The following is a 19307-nucleotide window of genomic DNA, read 5'->3' on the forward strand; positions in this document are numbered from 1 at the left end:
GATCCCAAATCAGAGACAACGATAGACCTACATTTACCTAGACAAACCAAAACCCCATAGATGTACAAAAACCCTAGACAAGACAAAAACACACATACCATTCCTTGTCACACCCTGACCTAACCAAAATAATAAAGAAAACAAAGATAACTAAGGTCAGGGCGTAACATCTACTTTGTAGGAAATAGTAAAAATAAAGAAAAACCCTTGAATGAGTAGGTGTGTCCAAACTTTTGACTGGTACTGTATACAGTTGAAGTCAGAAATGTACATACACTTAGTTTGGAGTCATTAAAACTTGTTTCTCAACCACCACATATTTCTTGTTAACAAACTATAGTTTTGGCAAGTCTGTTAGGACATTTACTTTGTGCATGACACAAGTAATTTTTCCAACAATTGTTTACAGACAGATTATTTCACTTATAATTCACTGTTTCACAATTCCAGTGGATCAGCAGTTTACATAGACTAAGTTGACTGTGCCTTTAAACATCTTGGAAAATTCCAGAAAATTATGTCATAGCTTTAGACGCTTCTGATAGGCTAATTGACATCATTTGAGTCAATTGGAGGTGTACCTGTGGATGTATTTCAAGGCCTACCTTCAAACTCAGTGCCTCTTTGCTTGTCATCATGGGAAAATCAAAAGAAATCAGCCAAGACCTCAGAATAAAAATTGTAGACCTCCACAAGTCTGGTTCATCCTTAGGAGAAATGTTCAAACGCCTGAAGGTACCACGTTCATCTGTACAAACAATAGTACGCAAGTATAAACACCATGGGACCACGCAGCCGTCATACCGCTCAGGAAGGAGAGGCATTCTGTCTCCTAGAGGTGAACGTACTTTGGTGCAAAAAGTGCAAATCAATCACAAAACAACAGCAAAGGACCTTGCGAAGATGCTGGAGGAAACAGGTACAAAAATATCTATATCCACAGTAAAACGAGTCCTATATCGACATAACCTGAAAGGCCACTCAGCAAGGAAGAAGACACTGCTCTAAAATCCCCATTAAAAAAGCCAGACTACGGTTTGAAACTGCACATGGGGAAAAAGATTGTACTTTTTGTAGAAATGTCCTCTGGTCTGATGAAACAAAATAGAACTGTTTGGCCATAATGACCATCGTTATGTTTGGAGGAAAAATGGGGATGCTTTCAAGCTGAAGAACTCCATCCCAACCGTGAAGCTAGGGGGTGGCAGCATCATGTAGTGGGGGTGCTTTGCTGCAGGAGGGACTGGTGCACTTCACAAATAGATGGTTTCATGAGGAGGAAAATTATGTAGATATATTGTAGTAACATCTCAAGACATCAGTCAGGAAGTTTGGTCGCAAATGGGTCTTCCAAATGGACAATGAGCTTAAGGACAACAAAGTTGTCATATAAATAAAGTCATATAAACTTTGTTATAGAAATATCTTGGAATTTTAATTGATGACGGCCTCTCTTTTAAATTGCATATTCAACAACTTACAAAAAAATTGAAGCTGAAATTAGGATTTTATTTTAGGAATAAGGCCTGTTTTTCTTTTGAAGCCAGAGGAGGCTAGTATCAGCTACATTTATGCCTTTACTAGACTATGGGGATATTTTATATACTATGAATGCTTCTGCTCAGTGTTTGAGATCAATTGACACTCTTTACCATGGCACTTTGAGAATTATTTTAAACTGCAAAACCCTTACGCACCACTGCACTTTGGATACCAGGGTTGGCTGGCCTTCTAGTCACTCGTAGGCTCAGTCACTGGTATACTTTTATTTACAAAGCCATTTTGGGTTTACTACCTTCTTATTTGTGCATTTTTATTGTTCAGAAATGTGGTGGGTACTCTCTTCGTTCGCTGGACTTTATCCTGCTAACTGTTCCAAATGTCCGAACTGAATTTGGTAAAAGGGCTTTTATGTAGGAAAAAGGAAAAGCCTCAGGACTACCTGACATGATGACTCCTTGCTGTCCCCAGTCCACCTGGCCGTGCTGCTGCTCCAGTTTCAACTGTTCTGCCTTACTATTATTTGACCATGCTGGTCATTTATGAACATTTGAACATCTTGGCCATGTTCTGTTATAATCTCCACCCGGCACAGCCAGAAGAGGACTGGCCACCCCACATAGCCTGGTTCCTCTTTAGGTTTAGTCCTAGGTTTTGGCCTTTCTAGGGAGTTTTTCCTAGCCACCGTGCTTCTACACCTGCATTGCTTGCTGGCCACCCCACATAGCCTGGTTCCTCTTTAGGTTTAGTCCTAGGTTTTGGCCTTTCTAGGGAGTTTTTCCTAGCCACCGTGCTTCTACACCTGCATTGCTTGCTGTTTGGGGTTTTAGGCTGGGTTTCTGTACGGCACTTTGAGATATCAGCTGATGTACGAAGGGGTCTATAAATAAATTTGATGTACTCTGCGCCATCGTCTTGGAACACCTTACAAAATACTGAAAGAACTTGTCCTGATGTGTTTTTAAATCACTGATGAAGGATTTTGAGGCTGATTCCCTGACCTGTCAATGTTTTTAATTTGCTGTTTTATACTCTAGTGAATTCAATGGTTTTTACTAGACTACTTGTAGTTTTTCATGTTGTCTTGGTGCTGCTATCTTGGCCAGGGTGCTCTTGAAAAAAATATTTTAATCTCAAGGAGCCCTTCCTGGTTAAATAAAGGTAAAAAATAAATTTAAAAAGTCAAGGTATTGGAGTGACCATCACAAAGCCCTGACCTCAATCCTATTTAAAATTTGTGGACAGAACTGAAAAAGCGTGTGCGAGCTAGGAGGCCTACACACCTCATTCAGTTACACCAGCTCTGTCAGGAGGAATGGGCCAAAATTTACCCAACTTCTTGTGGGAGGTTGTGGAAGGGTACCCAAAACATTTGACCCATGTTAAACAATTTAAAGGCAATGCTACCAAATACTAATTGAGTGTATGTAAACTTCTGACACACTGGGAATGTTATGAAAGAAATAGAAGCTGAAATAAATTATTATCTCTTATTATTCTGACATTTCACATTCTTAAAATAAAGTGGTGATCTTAATTAACTGACCTAAAACAGGACATTTTTACTAGGATTAAATGTCAACATTTTTGAAAAACTGAGTTGAAATGTATTTGGCTAAGGTGTATGTAAACTTCCGATTTCAACTGTATATATATAAATCATATATAGTTGTTGGGGGAGAATATAGCACACTAGAACTGGTTGAGGGAACTCATAGGAGATGGTGCTCCCCAGAAGCCCAGAGAGGAGGTGCACAATACCCCCCACCCCTCTACACAGACATCATGTCAACATCTAGTTGTGATTCATATTTGGTTGAGTTGTCAACTAACGTGAATTCAAGGTGAAATCAACAAAATTCACAATGTCATTGGATGTTGGTTAAAAGTTGCGTGAAAAGACGAAATTCCCTTTCATAGATTACTTCTTGCCAATCCAGTCAGTTTTCCACGTTGATTCGTCGTCATCGCATTACATGTTTTAATTGAAATGACATTAAAAAAATATTGATTCAACCAGTTTTTGTCCAGTGGGTCTGACATTCCAGTCCCTCATATCCAATTCGCGCTCCGTGGTCACTTTTTGTTGTGAAAAGGTCGGTCACAGCCAGAATCTGTTGTGGAATAATAGTAATTTCGATGTCATACAACATTGTTTCCAGACGGCGCACCGCAGGCAGACAGACATCTTCAAATGAATGAACAAAATATTGTCACCGCACTGAGCGAAACAATAATCATGAAACAAACGCACGCTTCACTGAGCTCGTGTTCGAAGCACGAGTTAATGAATCCGCTCCCCCGATATATCCTCTTTCTGAATACAAACCAACCGTCTGGCTCTCGCTCGCTAGTCTGATTGCGCTGTGGATTCGCAATTCCGAGACAATTTGAAAACAAATAATTCAGATCCCAGCCAGACTTTGCCAAAGGCAAGACACACGGCAGCTCACAGCACTGCGGGCAAGGTTCGGTCCGACCGGAACAGGAGAGAGGAGGATTGAGAGAAAGCGATAGGCGCGTTCACACAGGGATAACAGCTGGACTGGATATGCAAATAAGCTGCCAGGAATGAGGGCACGGAGCACCCACGAGTCTTCTCAAGTATTTGATCGATAGGGGATATTAGGGTCAGCTAGCCAGAGCGGGCGCAGTTATAAACAACTCAATGAAGGCGCGCTCACTCGGAGCAAGTTGAGAAACTGTGCATCACAGACTGTCAAAACCCAACGCGACGTTTAACATAGTCAGCTATCAAATAGGCTACAAGTCTACTTTTGCAACAACATGTCAGTGTTTTGTCAGAAGGACAGCAGGGTTTGAATGTCTCGGACTGGGAGGAAATAAATTGGCAGCCCTAAGGTTTTCGAAATGCCAGAGAATGTTTCGTTCTCCAGGAACCGCACAGAACTGGAAGCGCGGCCGGGGGCGCGTCCCGCATGGGCTATCACTGTGCTGGCCAGCGTGCTGATCTTCACCACGGTGGTGGATGTCCTGGGCAACTTGCTGGTTATCATTTCAGTGCTTAGGAACCGGAAACTTAGGAATGCGGGTAAGTGGATAATTATTGTTTGTGTCTGTGTGTGTGTGTGTGTGTGTGTGTGTGTGTGTGTGTGTGTGTGTGTGTGTGTGTGTGTGTGTGTGTGTGTGTGTGTGTGAGAGAGAGAGAGAGACGGAGAAAGATGGCAGCCCTGGTTATAGCCTACCTTAATATTGTTGAAATTATTTGGCATAACATTGATTTATCGGCCAATCAAATATATATTTATATCATAAATGCAATGACAAGGAGAGATTCTGAAAATAGGATTTCGGTCTTATGCCAAATCTGAATCACTGAATGGTCTCATTCACATCAATAAACCTACATTCAAGACCCCATATGAATGAGACTGCTGAACATACTGAACGTATTCCTCCTATGCGGATGGTGTGAACCACATATGCATTTAGTTTACTTTATGCACAGAGAAAAACTATGATTGTATCGAATATTGATGATTGTTATGGGAAAATGTTGTCTTATTGTCTGTAAGGTGTTTTAACCTATGGCAATGCTTTGAGAGTCATTCGGGAGTCACTTGTGAAGAGCCACAGGGAGTTCTCAGATCTTATTGTGGCGCTCAATTCCTACCAAACAATGTGCACAAAGTATACATAGATTATGATTAGCACAACATATTTAAATCTCATGGGATTATTTTAGCTTGCTTTATTGTTGCCTTAATCCATTGTTCTATCAATATTGACCTTAATTGTTATTTAATAGTATTGTTATTAAATAATACATAAGCAAATATACATGTTTTTTTGTTTGTGTATAAACAGAGGCCTACACTTTTTTTTATTTCAAATTGGATTTTGACAAAATTTCTAAACTAGAACTGTTTTCATAGGTGTCACGTTCTGACCTTTATTTCCTTTGTTTTGTCTTTATTTAGTATGGTCAGGGCGTGAGTTGGGGTGGGCAGTCTATGTGTGTGTTTCTATGTTTTTCTATTTCTGTGTTTGGCCTGATATGGTTCTCAATCAGAGGCAGCTGTTTATCGTTGTCCCTGATTGAGAACCATATTTAGGTAGCCTGGGTTTCACTGTTGGTTTGTGGGTGTTTGTTTCCTGTGTCAGTGACACACGGGTCTGTTTCGGTTCGTTTATAGTCACTTTATTGTTTTTGTATTTCATAGTGTTCAGGCTTTTCTTATTAAAATCGTCATGGACACTTACCACGCTGCGTATTGGTCCAATCCTTGCTACACCTCTTCAGACGAAGAGAAGGAAATCTTCCGTTACAATAGGCCTGTCGTGTCCATAGTGAAAATGCAAAAGTAACACCGTATAAAACCGATGGATTCCCGCCAGTGGTATCCACCAGCGCGGAAAAAAAGGCGCACGAGCACCAATTATACCAACACAGGTCAGCTGTGTTACAGTTGCTGTAACATTATGTGCCCATTCGGGTGACTTATAATATATTTATTTTGTTTGGCGTTTTCTGACCGGGCTAGGTAGCTGTCATCTAGGTTACTGATTAATATTGTAATATATGTTTGAAAACAGAAAAACAATTCAGTTGTGATGGTTTGGGGATGTAATGCAGGGGCCGGGGATTAGTTGTAATATTTTCAGGTCAATTCCAGTCTTGTTCTCAACACTGAGCTCTCAAATCTCTGTAGCACTTTGACAGCAGTCACAGTCGTGATTTATCGTGCTCGGTTCACTTGCTTTTATTCAGGCATCATCTACTAGGGGTGTCATGCACCCTAAAAGTCTGAGGGGCAGTTTATTCCAGGAATCTAGAGCATAATTGTTAGGCTTAATTCTATGTATTTTTCTGCATATGTTCTGAATTTACGAACGCCCAGAGCACACTTTGAGCGCCCTCTGGCACTCCAGAGTATATTTACTAACACTCCCTAAATATGCTTCTCTACATCTTTTCTAAAATCTGGGTAAACAATTGAAAGGCATGTGAGTCTTATTCAGAACAACTTCATAGAACAACTTCATAAAACAACATACAATTGCAAAGTGGCTAGGAGTATTACAAAGAATCAACAAATAATATATAAAAAATATCAAAAGTTTGGACACACCTACTCATTCAAGGGTTTTTCTTTATTTTACTATTTTCTACATTGTTGAATAATAGCGAAGACATCAAAACTATGAAATAACACATATGGAATCATGTAGTAACCGAAAAAGTGTTAAACAAATCAAATATATTTTAGACTTGAGATTCTTCAAAGTAGCCACTCTTTGCCTTGATGACAGCTTTGCACACTTGGCATTCCCTCAACCATCTTCACCTGGAATTATTTTCCAACAGTCTTGAAGAAGTTCCCACGTCAGCTGAGCACTTGTTGGCTGCTTTTCCTTCACTCTGTGGTCCAACTCATCCAAAGCCATTTAAAAATATATATATATATATTTCACCTTTATTTAACCAGGTAGGCAAGTTGAGAACAAGTTCTCATTTACAATTGCGACCTGGCCAAGATAAAGCAAAGCAGTTCGACACATACAACGACACAGAGTTACACATGGAGTAAAACAAACATACAGTCAATAATACAGTATAAACAAGTCTATATACGATGTGAGCAAATGAGGTGAGATGAGGGAGGTAAAGGCAAAAAAGGCCATGGTGGCAAAGTAAATACAATATAGCAAGTAAAACACTGGAATGGTAGATTTGCAATGGAAGAATGTGCAAAGTAGAAATACAAATAATGGGGTGCAAAGGAGCAAAATAAATAAATACATTAAATACAGTAGGGAAAGAGGTAGTTGTTTGGGCTAAATTATAGGTGGGCTATGTACAGGTGCAGTAATCTGTGAGCTGCTCTGACAGTTGGTGCTTAAAGCTAGTGAGGGAGATAAGTGTTTCCAGTTTCAGAGATTTTTGTAGTTCGTTCCAGTCATTGGCAGCAGAGAACTGGAAGGAGAGGCGGCCAAAGAAAGAATTGGTTTTGGGGGTGACTAGAGAGATATACCTGCTGGAGCGTTTGCTACAGGTGGGAGATGCTATGGTGACCAGTGAGCTGAGATAAGGGGGGACTTTACCTAGCAGGGTCTTGTAGATGACATGGAGCCAGTGGGTTTGGCGACGAGTATGAAGCGAGGGCCAGCCAACGAGAGCGTACAGGTCGCAATGGTGGGTAGTATATGGGGCTTTGGTGACAAAACGGATGTGATAGACTGAATCCAATTTGTTGAGTAGGGTACTGGAGGCTATCGCCAAAATCGAGGATTGGTAGGATGGTCAGTTTTACAAGGGTATGTTTGGCAGCATGAGTGAAGGATGCTTTGTTGCGAAATAGGAAGCCAATTCTAGATTTAACTTTGGATTGGAGATGTTTGATATGGGTCTGGAAGGAGAGTTTACAGTCTAACCAGACACCTAAGTATTTGTAGTTGTCCACGTATTCTAAGTCAGAGCCGTCCAGAGTAGTGATGTTGGACAGGCGGGTAGGTGCAGGTAGCGATCGGTTGAAGAGCATGCATTTTAGTTTTACTTGTATTTAAGAGCAATTGGAGGCCACGGAAGGAGAGTTGTATGGCATCGAAGCTTGCCTGGAGGGTTGTTAACACAGTGTCCAAAGAAGGGCCAGAAGTATACAGAATGGTGTCGTCTGCGTAGAGGTGGATCAGAGACTCACCAGCAGCAAGAGCGACCTCATTGATGTATACAGAGAAGAGAGTCTGTCCAAGAATTGAACCCTGTGGCCATCTTTGAATTGTGTTGAGGTCGGTGATTGTGGAGGTCAGGTCATCTGATGCAGCACTCCATCACTACCCTTCTTGATCAAATAGCCCTTACACAGCCTGGAGGTGTGTTGGGTCATTGTCCTGTTGAAAACAAATGATAGTCCAACTAAGCGCAAATCAGATGGGATGACGTATCGCTGCAGAATGCTGTGGTAGCCATGCTGGTTAAGTGTGCCTTTTAATTCTAAATAAATCACAGACAGTGTCACCAGCAAAGCACCCCCACACATCACACCTCCTCCTCCATGCTTCACTGTGGGAACCACACATGCAGAGACCCAACCAGGGTCAATGTTAGCTAGCAAACATTAGGCTATAACTAGCAAAGCAAATGGTTCTGAGATATGAATAACCAGATCATACATGTAACGTTAGCTAGCGAGCCAGCGAGCTAATGTTAGCTAGCTAGCTAACACTATAGTTTAACTTGAAATGAAAATGACTTTGTCAAAATTAGAAACGTGTAATATCTGAAAATGTAACAGGCTAGACTATCTTACGGTGCTCTGAAATCAGAGTGGATAGCCAGAGTGAATTTACCAGCTACGTCTATCAACCATTGTTGCAGTGACATTCTATTGAAATTGATACTTGCATTTTGTCTTTTGTTATGTCTTTTGTTAAGACATTTAGCTAGCTAGCTAGCTAGCTAAACAATGTACCATAATCCCAACTCATGATGATACTACCCTGCATGAATCTGCAGGTAGGTAACCAATCAAGTTCAATGTTAGCTAGATAACATTAGGCTATAATTAGCAAAGCAAATGGCTTTGAGATACAAATAATAAGATCATACACGTAACTTTAGCTAGTGAGCCAGCCAGCTAACATTAGCTACCTAGCTAACAGTGCACTTTAACTTGAAATGAAATCAACTTTCTGTTGAAATTAGAAACGTTTAATATCTGAAAATGTAGCTAGCCGTTAGCTATACTATCTTACCCGTCCGTATACAACATGGATGGATGGACGCTTCTCCCTGTCACGGATGCCATGGTTTCCCTTAGTTTGAAAATGTAATCCGGAGACAGTTGTTTTCTCCATTCCCTTAGCTATCATACTCTAATTCCACTGATTTCAAAATTTGGTCCTCCAGAAAGTGGAGAGCAACACGAATGCAGTTCTACTACACGATATAACACTATATATATATATTTAAACACTATTACCTACAGATACTGACCAGCTCAAATAGACAAAGCGTGCTATATGGCAGACTAATCCGAAGTTATCTCTCGGCATATCCAGCCCACTCATTATCTCAGCCAATCATGGCTAGATGTTGCTCCCTTTTTCTGTGGTTAAAGCAACCAAGCTCATAATTTAAAAATGTTATTTGTATTTACAGATGGCATACATGTTTGCTATTAAGGCACATGAAAGTTCATATGTTCAAGAAGGCATCTCTGCAAAAAAACACATTTTGATTTAAAAAATGTTACGTTCAAAAGGCTCTCCTGTGAAGTAGTGACCCGCGACATACGCCTACTTTCCTGAACCGAGTCACATTTGGGCTGTTCTTGCCATAATATGGTCTTTTACCAAATAGGACTATCTTCTGTATACAAACCCTACCTTGTCACAACACAACTGATTGGCTCAAACGCATTAAGAAGGAAATACTTTCCACCATTAACTTTTAACAAGGGACACCTGTTAATTGAAATGCATTCCAGGTGACTACCTCATGAAGCTGGTTGAGAGAATGCCAAGAGTGTGCAAAGCTGTCATCAAGGCAAAGGGTGGCTACTTTGAAGAATCTCAAATATAAAATATATTTTGATTTGTTTTAACACTTTTTTGGTTACTACATGATTCCGTATGTGTTATGTCATAGTTTTGATGTCTTCACTATTATTCTACAATTTAGAAAATAGTAAAAATAAAGAAAAACCCTTGAATGAGTAGGTGTGTCCAAACTTTTGACTCGTACTGTATATACAGTGCCTTGCGAAAGTATTCGGCCCCCTTGAACTTTGCGACCTTTTGCCACATTTCAGGCTTCAAACATAAAGATATAAAACTGTATTTTTTGTGAAGAATCAACAAGTGGGACACAATCATGAAGTGGAACGACATTTATTGGATATTTAAAACTTTTTTAACAAATCAAAAACTGAAAAATTGGGCGTGCAAAATTATTCAGCCCCCTTAAGTTAATACTTTGTAGCGCCACCTTTTGCTGCGATTACAGCTGTAAGTCGCTTGGGGTATGTCTCTATCAGTTTTGCACATCGAGAGACTGAAATTTTTTCCCATTCCTCCTTGCAAAACAGCTCGAGCTCAGTGAGGTTGGATAGAGAGCATTTGTGAACAGCAGTTTTCAGTTCTTTCCACAGATTCTCGATTGGATTCAGGTCTGGACTTTGACTTGGCCATTCTAACACCTGGATATGTTTATTTTTGAACCATTCCATTGTAGATTTTGCTTTATGTTTTGGATCATTGTCTTGTTGGAAGACAAATCTCCATCCCAGTCTCAGGTCTTTTGCAGACTCCATCAGGTTTTCTTCCAGAATGGTCCTGTATTTGGCTCCATCCATCTTCCCATCAATTTTAACCATCTTCCCTGTCCCTGCTGAAGATAAGCAGGCCCAAAGCATGATGCTGCCACCACCATGTTTGACAGTGGGGATGGTGTTCAGGGTGATGAGCTGTGTTGCTTTTACGCCAAGCATAACATTTGCATTGTTGCCAAAAAGTTCAATTTTGGTTTCATCTGACCAGAGCACCTTCTTCCACATGTTTGGTGTGTCTCCCAGGTGGCTTGTGGCAAACTTTAAACGACACTTTTTATGGATATCTTTAAGAAATGGCTTTCTTCTTGCCACTCTTCCATAAAGGCCAGATTTGTGCAATATACGACTGATGGTTGTCCTATGCACATAGTCTCCCACCTCAGCTGTAGATCTCTGCAGTTCATCCAGAGTGATCATGGGCCTCTTGGCTGCATCTCTGATCAGTCTTCTCCTTGTATGAGCTGAAAGTTTAGAGAGACGGCCAGGTCTTGGTAGATTTGCAGTGGTCTGATACTCCTTCCATTTCAATATTATCGCTTGCACAGTGCTCCTTGGGATGTTTAAAGCTTGGGAAATCTTTTTGTATCCAAATCCGGCTTTAAACTTCTTCACAACAGTATCTCGGACCTGCCTGGTGTGTCCCTTGTTCTTCATGATGCTCTCTGCGCTTTTAACGGACCTCTGAGACTATCAAGGTGCAGGTGCATTTATACGGAGACTTGATTACACACAGGTGGATTGTATTTATCATCATTAGTCATTTAGGTCAACATTGGATCATTCAGAGATCCTCACTGAACTTCTGGAGAGAGTTTGCTGCACTGAAAGTAAAGGGGCTGAATAATTTTGCATGCCCAATTTTTCAGTTTTTGATTTGTTAAAAAAGTTTTAAATATCCAATAAATGTCGTTCCACTTCATGATTGTGTCCCACTTGTTGTTGATTCGTCACAAAAAAATACAGTTTTATATCTTTATGTTTGAAGCCTGAAATGTGGCAAAAGGTGGCAAAGTTCAAGGGGGCCGAATACTTTCGCAAGGCACTGTACATACATTGAGTGGACAAAACATTAGGAACACCTTCCTAATATTGCGTTTCACACCATTTTGCCCTCAGAACAGCCTCAATTCATTGGGCATGGACTACAAATGGTCGAAAGTGTTCCACATGGATGCTGATCGATGTGGACTCGAATGCTTCCCACAGTTAGTGTATGTCCAGTTGGCTGGATGTCCTTTGGGTGGTGGACCATTGATACACATAGGAAACTGTTGAGCGTGAAAAACCCAGCAGCGTTGCAGTTACTATCATACCCCATTCAAAGGCACTTCAATCTTTTGTCTTGCCCATTCACCCTCTGAATGGCTCACATACACAATCCATGTCTCAATTGTGTCAAGGCTTAAAATTCTTTTAACCTGTCTCCTCCCCTTCATCTACATTGATTTGAATTGGATTTAACAGGTGACATCAATAAGGGGTCATAGCTTTCACCTGGATTCACCTGGTCAGCTTATGTGATAGAAAGAGCTCCAAGAGGACCACTGTGAGAGGGCACGTGCCTCTGCGCCCCCTATGGACATGACACCTCTACCCTGATCTAACGCATGGGTGCAGCCAGTCAAGATGCCAAGATGTGACAGTTTGCCTCTAGCCCCAATGCACAAAGAAAAAATAAGTGCTTGTGTCCTAGCCGCCTCCTAGTTGCATAAAAATTGCATTCCAAAGACAACATCTATTGATAACATTTCTTGAGTACTTGTTGGTAGTATAGGTTTTTATGTCATTATTGTAATAAGAGAGAAATTGCTTTAGTCTGGGAATGGAGAGAGAATTCATTGGAATGGCTGTGCTAAACTGTAAAGAGCTAGTTCATTGTGCATTGTATTGTCTTGTGTTGTGTAACAGAGCAAGAGAGTTGTCAGCATCACTGCACACACACACACACACACACGGATGTATGTAATCCCATGACTCTGGATCAGAAAGTTGTTTGATATCTGTAGTGGAGGCTGTTTATTTTTTAGGGGAAGCAGCTCATGCCGCCTCTGTGTGTGTGTGTGTGTGTTTTTTTGCACGCGTGTGTGCACGTATTGACCGATAGGAGAAAAATTGACATGTTTTATTCCCACATACACAGAATAGGGGCAGTGAAATGTGTTGTTTTACTGGGTCAGCCATAGTAGTACAGATCTCCTGGAGCAAATTAGGGTTAAGTGCCTTGCTCAAGGGCACATCAAAATATTTTTCTCCTTGTCTGCTCGGGTATTCGAACCAGCGACCCTTCGGTTACTGACCCAATGCTCCAACCTTCGGTTACTGACCCAATGCTCTAACCTTCAGTTACTGACCCAATGCTCTAATCTTCAGTTACTGACCCAATGCTCTAACCTTCAGTTACTGACCCAATGCTCTAACCTTCAGTTACTGACCCAATGCTCTAACCTTCGGTTACTGACCCAATGCTCTAACCTTCGGTTACTGACCCAATGCTCTAACCTTCGGTTACTGACCCAATGCTCTAACCTTCGGTTACTGACCCAATGCTCTAACCTTCAGTTACTAACCCAATGCTCTAACCTTCAGTTACTAACCCAATGCTCTAACTGCTACCTGAGATGAGGGTGAATATCTAATTGAACCTCTTATAAATATGCCTGGCTTGTTAACAGGTCCCAGAGCTCTCCTATCCCCCACTCTTAATGAGCAGGAGCCAATTAAGGGCAGGCACAGAGGTATTCTTCCTAAATGTGCCAGGGGGGAGACCTTCCTAGAGCCAGACCTCATCCCAGACACAGCGCCCGGGCCCATTGACAGCACGTCGCCAGACATTGCCTTTGAAGCCTACATGGCACTCTATCTCACCCCAGATTCTCTCTCTCTGTCACTCTCTCTCATCTCTCTCTCTGTCTTCTCTCTTACTCTCTCTCTCTCTCTCTCTCTCGCTTAACCCTGCTCTTTCTCCATGTTATCTATCCCATTCCTCTCTCTTTCCCCCACTCCTCTGTTTATTTCCCTCTCTCTCTATCTCCCTTGTGGAGTGTGCCAGAGCTGGTGAGTTGGTAGTGTGTGTGTGTGTGTGTGTGTGTGTGTGATGTGTTTTGTGTGTGTGTGTGTGTGTGTGTGTGTGTGTGCGCAGCGCTCTACCCCTGCAGCTTCTCTTTTTTCCCCTCCAAAACTTTTTGAACGTCTGTTCTATGTGCTCATAATTGCCTTCCCCTGTGTGATGTTCTCAGGTACTAAAGGTTAGAGGCTAAGATAACTGAGTATTAGGCATAAACTTATAAACATTTTAACATCCTATTTTCGGACTGCCAGCCACCCATGCACTGTAAAACCTTCCCCCTAAATACCATTTACAGCTCTCTCCATCTAACTCTGCCCCTCTTTTACGATAACCATCGACCAGAAAATCTGTCTATTAATACCTTTTGCCACCTGATGTCTGAATATTTAATTGGTAGAGATATTCAAACTATTTTGGTTTGGAAAAAGTTCAGTTAGAATTGATTCCATTAAAAAGTATTTATCAGGGTTATGGATATATTGCCTAAAATCTGTCTATTAATACCTTTTGCCACCTGATGTCTGAATATTTAATTGGTAGAGATATTCAAACTATTTTGGTTTGGTAAAAGTTCAGTTAGAATTGATTCCATTAAAAAGTAATTATCTGGGTTCCGGATATAATGCCTCAGTTTATTATCAGTCTGCACCAATAATCACATTCTCTCTCTATTACACCTCCCTCCCCTCCTCTACCTCCCTCCCTCTGTTCCACTCCCCCCTCTCTACCTCACACCCTCTCTGTGCCTCCCCTCTCTCTCTCCCCTCCATCCCTCCCTGTGTCTTTCCTCCCTCCACCACATGTTTCTGTCCATCCAGTGAGATGCGTGTGGTTTGAGTTCAGAAAATAGGCCACCTTTTCGTGTGTGTGTGTGTGTGTGTGTGTGAGTGTGAGTGTGTGTGTGAGTGTGTGTGTGAGTGTGTGTGTGAGTGTGTGTGTGAGTGTGTGTGTGTGTGAGAATATATATATATATATAGAGAGAGTGTGAGGGAGGGAGGGAGGATGGTAAAGTCAGGGAGTTAGACAGAGATAGGGAAAGAGGGAGTGAGTATGCGTGTGTGTGTTAAATGTTGTGCAAATGTGTGTGTACACACTTGTGTGTGTCTGTGTTTCTGCGTATTACAGTGTGTGGTTTGAGTGTGGCCAGTGCTGTAAGTTGGTTGACCGTTCCCAGAAAACCGTTGGGGGCTTTGATCTGTACCCCTCTCCTCTGCTGGTTTTCTGACTGGTTTCTGAGTGCACTACTACTATTTTCTGATTGGTTTCTGAGTGTACTACTACTATTTTCTGATTGGTTTCTGAGTGCACTACTACTATGTTCTGATTCGTTTCTGAGTGCACTATTACTATTTTCTGACTGGTTTCTGAGTGCACTACTACTATTTTCTGACTGATTTCTGAGTGCACTATTACTCTTTTCTGATTGGTTTCTGAGTGCACTACTACTATTTTCTGATTGGTTTCTGAGTGCACTATTACTATTTTCTGACTGGTTTCTGAGTGCACTATTACTATTTTCTGACTGGTTTCTGAGTGCACTACTATTATTTTCTGATTGGTTTCTGAGTGCACTACTATTATTTTCTGATTGGTTTCTGAGTGCACTATTACTATTTTCTGACTGGTTTCTGAGTGCACTACTACTATTTTCTGATTGGTTTCTGAGTGCACCACTACTATCTTCCTGAGTATGCTTAGGCACAGGTTCTCTGAATGCACTAAAGCAGACTGGTCTCATTAAAAGGGCTTTGAGTCTTTTTCATGGTCGTAGAGTAACGATGAACACCCTGTCACGTACAGCAGCGTACATGCCTACACAAATCTACCCACCGACAAACTCTCTCCTTGGTCATCTTTATCGTGGGTTTGAGTTCAGAAAATAGGCCACCTTTTCGTGTGTGTGTGTGTGTGTGTGTGTGTGTGTGTGTGTGTGTGTGTGTGTGTGTGTGTGTGTGTGTGTGTGTGTGTGTGTGTGTGTGTGTGTGTGTGTGTGTGTGTGTGTGTGTGTGTGTGTGTGTGTGTGTGAGAATATCTGAGTGCGATTCAGAGAAATACATTAGTTTGTCTTGGTAAAAAGACAGAACCGTAGAGAGAGAGAAAAAAAATAGCTTCATCGGGAGAGAGTGACAGAAAGATTCAGACAGCAGGTTCAAGTGCTGTATCACCAAGAAGTCACTCAAAGCAGGCTTTCAGCTTTCAGCTCGCTGTGTCTCCTAATGAATCCCCAGTGGATGTGTATGTTGTGTGTGGGGATATTCTTTATCTATAGTGTGTGTGTGTGTGTTTGACATTGTGTCAGTATGTCTCTATAGGATCTCTTCTCTGATAATGGATCCTTTCAGTGCTTCACTGTCACTGATGTATGACTTGTATGTTATTAAGTGTAGCTCTCCATTGTGCTGTGCTCTACCTGCTGTGTGTGTGTGTGTGTGTGTGTGTGTGTGTGTGTGTGTGTGTGTGTGTGTGTGTGTGTGTGTGTGTGTGTGTGTGTGTGTGTGTGTGTGTGTGTGTGTGTGTGTGTGTGTGTGTGTGTGTGTGTGTGTGTGTTTAACGTGTTTAACTATAAGTCCCCACAAGATCAAATGCTATTTCTAGGGGGTTTAGGGTTAGTAGCTAGGTTTAGTTTTAGGGTTAGGAGCAAAGGTTAGGTTTTCAGGTTAGGGTTAGGAGTTAGGGAAAATAGGAATTTGAATGGGTTTGAATTGTGTCCCCCCGCAAGGTTAGTTATACAAGACTGTGTGTGTTTTGACTGATCATATAAGTGTCTTCTTGTGTACGGAGAGCGAGAGTGTGATGAGACAGAAACAGAAACAGAGCCATTGCTGGTGTAGCTCTCTCTCTCTGTCTCTCTCTCTGTCTCTCTCTCTCTCTGTCTCTCTCTGTCTCTCTCTCTCTCTCTGTCTCTCTCTCTCTCTCCCGCTCTCTCTCTCTCTCTCTCTCTCTCTCTCTCTCTCTCTCTCTCTGTGTGTCTCTCTCTCTCCTCTCTCTCTCTCCCGCTCTCTCGCTCTCTTCTCTCTCTCTTACTCTGCTGCGCTCTTCACTAATGTAACGTGATTTGGAGGATTCCCATGACATTTACTTATCTGAAAGAGTGCAGGCTCCGTCACTTCACAGGCGTGTGCGGCTCTGCTCTGCCAAAAGCCTCCTCCTCCTCCTCCTCCTCGCCAAACCAGGGAGAGACGCCGGGTCCACTAAGACTTCTGGCTGCTCCACTCCAGACCCCATTTACATGATTATATTCATGAAGTGTACCCAATGGAACCTCTCCAGAGCTCACTACAGAGAGCCAGAGAAGGTAGGCGTGACAAGGCCATGAAGATGACTGCAACGCCCCCTATCCTTCCCATTCCAGAATTATGTGAAAGAGGGAAATGAGACAATAAGAGAGTATTAGAGAGCATTATAGAATATTATAGAGTAACTGTAATGGGACTAGTGGCTGTAATGGGACGAGTAACTGTATGGGACTAATGTCTGTAATGGGACAAGTGACTGTAATGGGACAAGCGACTGTGATGGAACTAGTGGCTGTAATGGGACCAGTGACTGTAATGAGACTAGTGACTGTAATGGGACTAGTTGCTGTAATGGGACTTGTGTCTTTATTTATTTCACCTTTATTTAACCAGGTAGGTTAGTTGAGAACAAGTTCTCATTTGCAACTGCGACCTGGCCAAGATAAAGTAAAGCAGTGTGACACAGACAACAACACAGAGTTAAAAATTGAGTAAACAATAAACAAGCCAATAACACAAACAAGTCAATAACACAGTAGAGAAAAGAAAGTCTATATACAGTGTGTGCAAAAGGCATGAGGAGGTAGGCAATAAATAGGCCATAGGAGCAAATAATTACAATTTAGCAGATTAACACTGGAGTGCTAATTTAGCAGATTTTTTTATCTTTATTTAACTAGGCAAGTCATTTAAGAACAAATTCTTATTTTCAATGACGGCCTAGGAACAGTGGGTTAACTGCCTGTTCAGGGGCAGAACGACAGATTTGTACCTTGTCAGCACGGGGGCTTGAACTTGCAACCTTCCGGTTACTAGTCCAACACTCTAACCACTAGGCTACCCTGCCGCCCTGGCATGATGATGTGCAAGTAGAGATACTGGTGTGCAAAAGAGGAGAAAAGTAAATAAAACAAAAACAGTATGGGGATGAGGTAGCTAGATTGGGTGGGCTATTTACAGATGGACTATGTACAGCTGCAGTGATCGGTTAGCTGCTCAGATAGATGATGTTTAAAGTTTGTGAGGGAAATTAAAGTCTCCAACTTCAGCAAATTTTGCAATTCGTTCTAGTCACTGGCAGCAGAGAACTGGAAGGAAAGGTGACCAAATGAGGTGTTGGCTTTGGGGATGATCAGTGAGATATACCTGCTGGAACGTGTGCTACGGTGTAACGGCCGTCGTCGGTGGAATAAGGTGAGGACCAATGCGCAGCGTGATACGTGTTCATCTTTTTAATAAAGTGAAATGAACACTGAATAACGAAACAACCGGAACAGTTCTGTCTGGTGTAGACACACAAAGACTGAAAACAAAGGAACTAAGGTCAGAACGTGACATACGGGTGTGTGTTGTTATTGTGACAAGTGAACTGAGATAAGGCGGAGCTTTACCTAGCATAGACTTATAGATGACCTGGAGCCAGTGGGTCTGGCGACGAATATGTTGCGAGGGCTAGCCGACTAGAGCATACAGGTCGCAATTGGGGGTGGTATAAGGTGATTTGGTAACAAAACGGATGGCATTTTGTTGCGAAATAGAAAGCAGATTCTAGATTTGATTTTGGATTGGAGATGTTTAAAATGAGTCTGGAAGGAGAGTTTACAGTCTAGCCAGACACCTAGGTATTTATAGTTGTCCACATATTCTAGGTCAGAACCGTCCAGGGTGTTGAAGCTAGACGTGCGGGCGGGCGGGTGCGGGCAGCGAACGGTTGAAAAACATGGTTTTACTAGCGTTTAAGAGCAGTTGGAGGCCACGGAAGGAGTGTTGTATGGCATTGAAGCTCATTTGGAGGTTAGTTAGCACAGTGGCCAAGGAAGGGCCAGAAGTATACAGAATGGTGTCGTCTGCGTATTTGTGGATCAGGGAATCGCCCGCAGCAAGAGCAACATCATTGATATATACAGAAAAAAGAGTCGGCCCGAGAATTGAACCCTGTGGTACCCCCATAGAGACTGCCAGAGGTTCGGACAACATGCCCTCCGATTTGACACACTGAACTCTGTAAAGTAGTTGGTGAACCAGGCGAGGCAGTCGTCAGAAAAACCAAGGCTATTGAGTCTGGTGATATGGTGATTGACAGAGTCGAAAGCCTTGGCCAGGTCGATGAAGACGGCTGCACAGTACTGTCTTTTATCAATGGCGGTTATGATATCATTTAGTACATTGAGTGTGGCTGAGGTGCACCCATGACCGGCTCGGAAGCCGGAT

At 42.0% G+C, this 19307-nt stretch overlaps 1 protein-coding gene across 1 annotated transcript in view; it reads left to right on the top strand.

Moving 5' to 3' along the window:
* The first annotated feature begins 3658 nt into the window (after positions 1-3658).
* The window catches only part of LOC112265703 (melatonin receptor type 1B-B-like), a 65677-nt gene continuing 50028 nt past the window's right edge, over positions 3659-19307 (top strand). The window contains 1 exon segment of the mRNA XM_024443254.2: positions 3659-4552. Coding sequence (XP_024299022.1) covers positions 4324-4552 — 229 coding nt within the window. The 5' untranslated portion in view covers positions 3659-4323.

This window comes from Oncorhynchus tshawytscha, linkage group LG13, assembly GCF_018296145.1.
Source record: "Oncorhynchus tshawytscha isolate Ot180627B linkage group LG13, Otsh_v2.0, whole genome shotgun sequence".
In the NCBI taxonomy this organism is placed as follows: domain Eukaryota; kingdom Metazoa; phylum Chordata; class Actinopteri; order Salmoniformes; family Salmonidae; genus Oncorhynchus; species Oncorhynchus tshawytscha.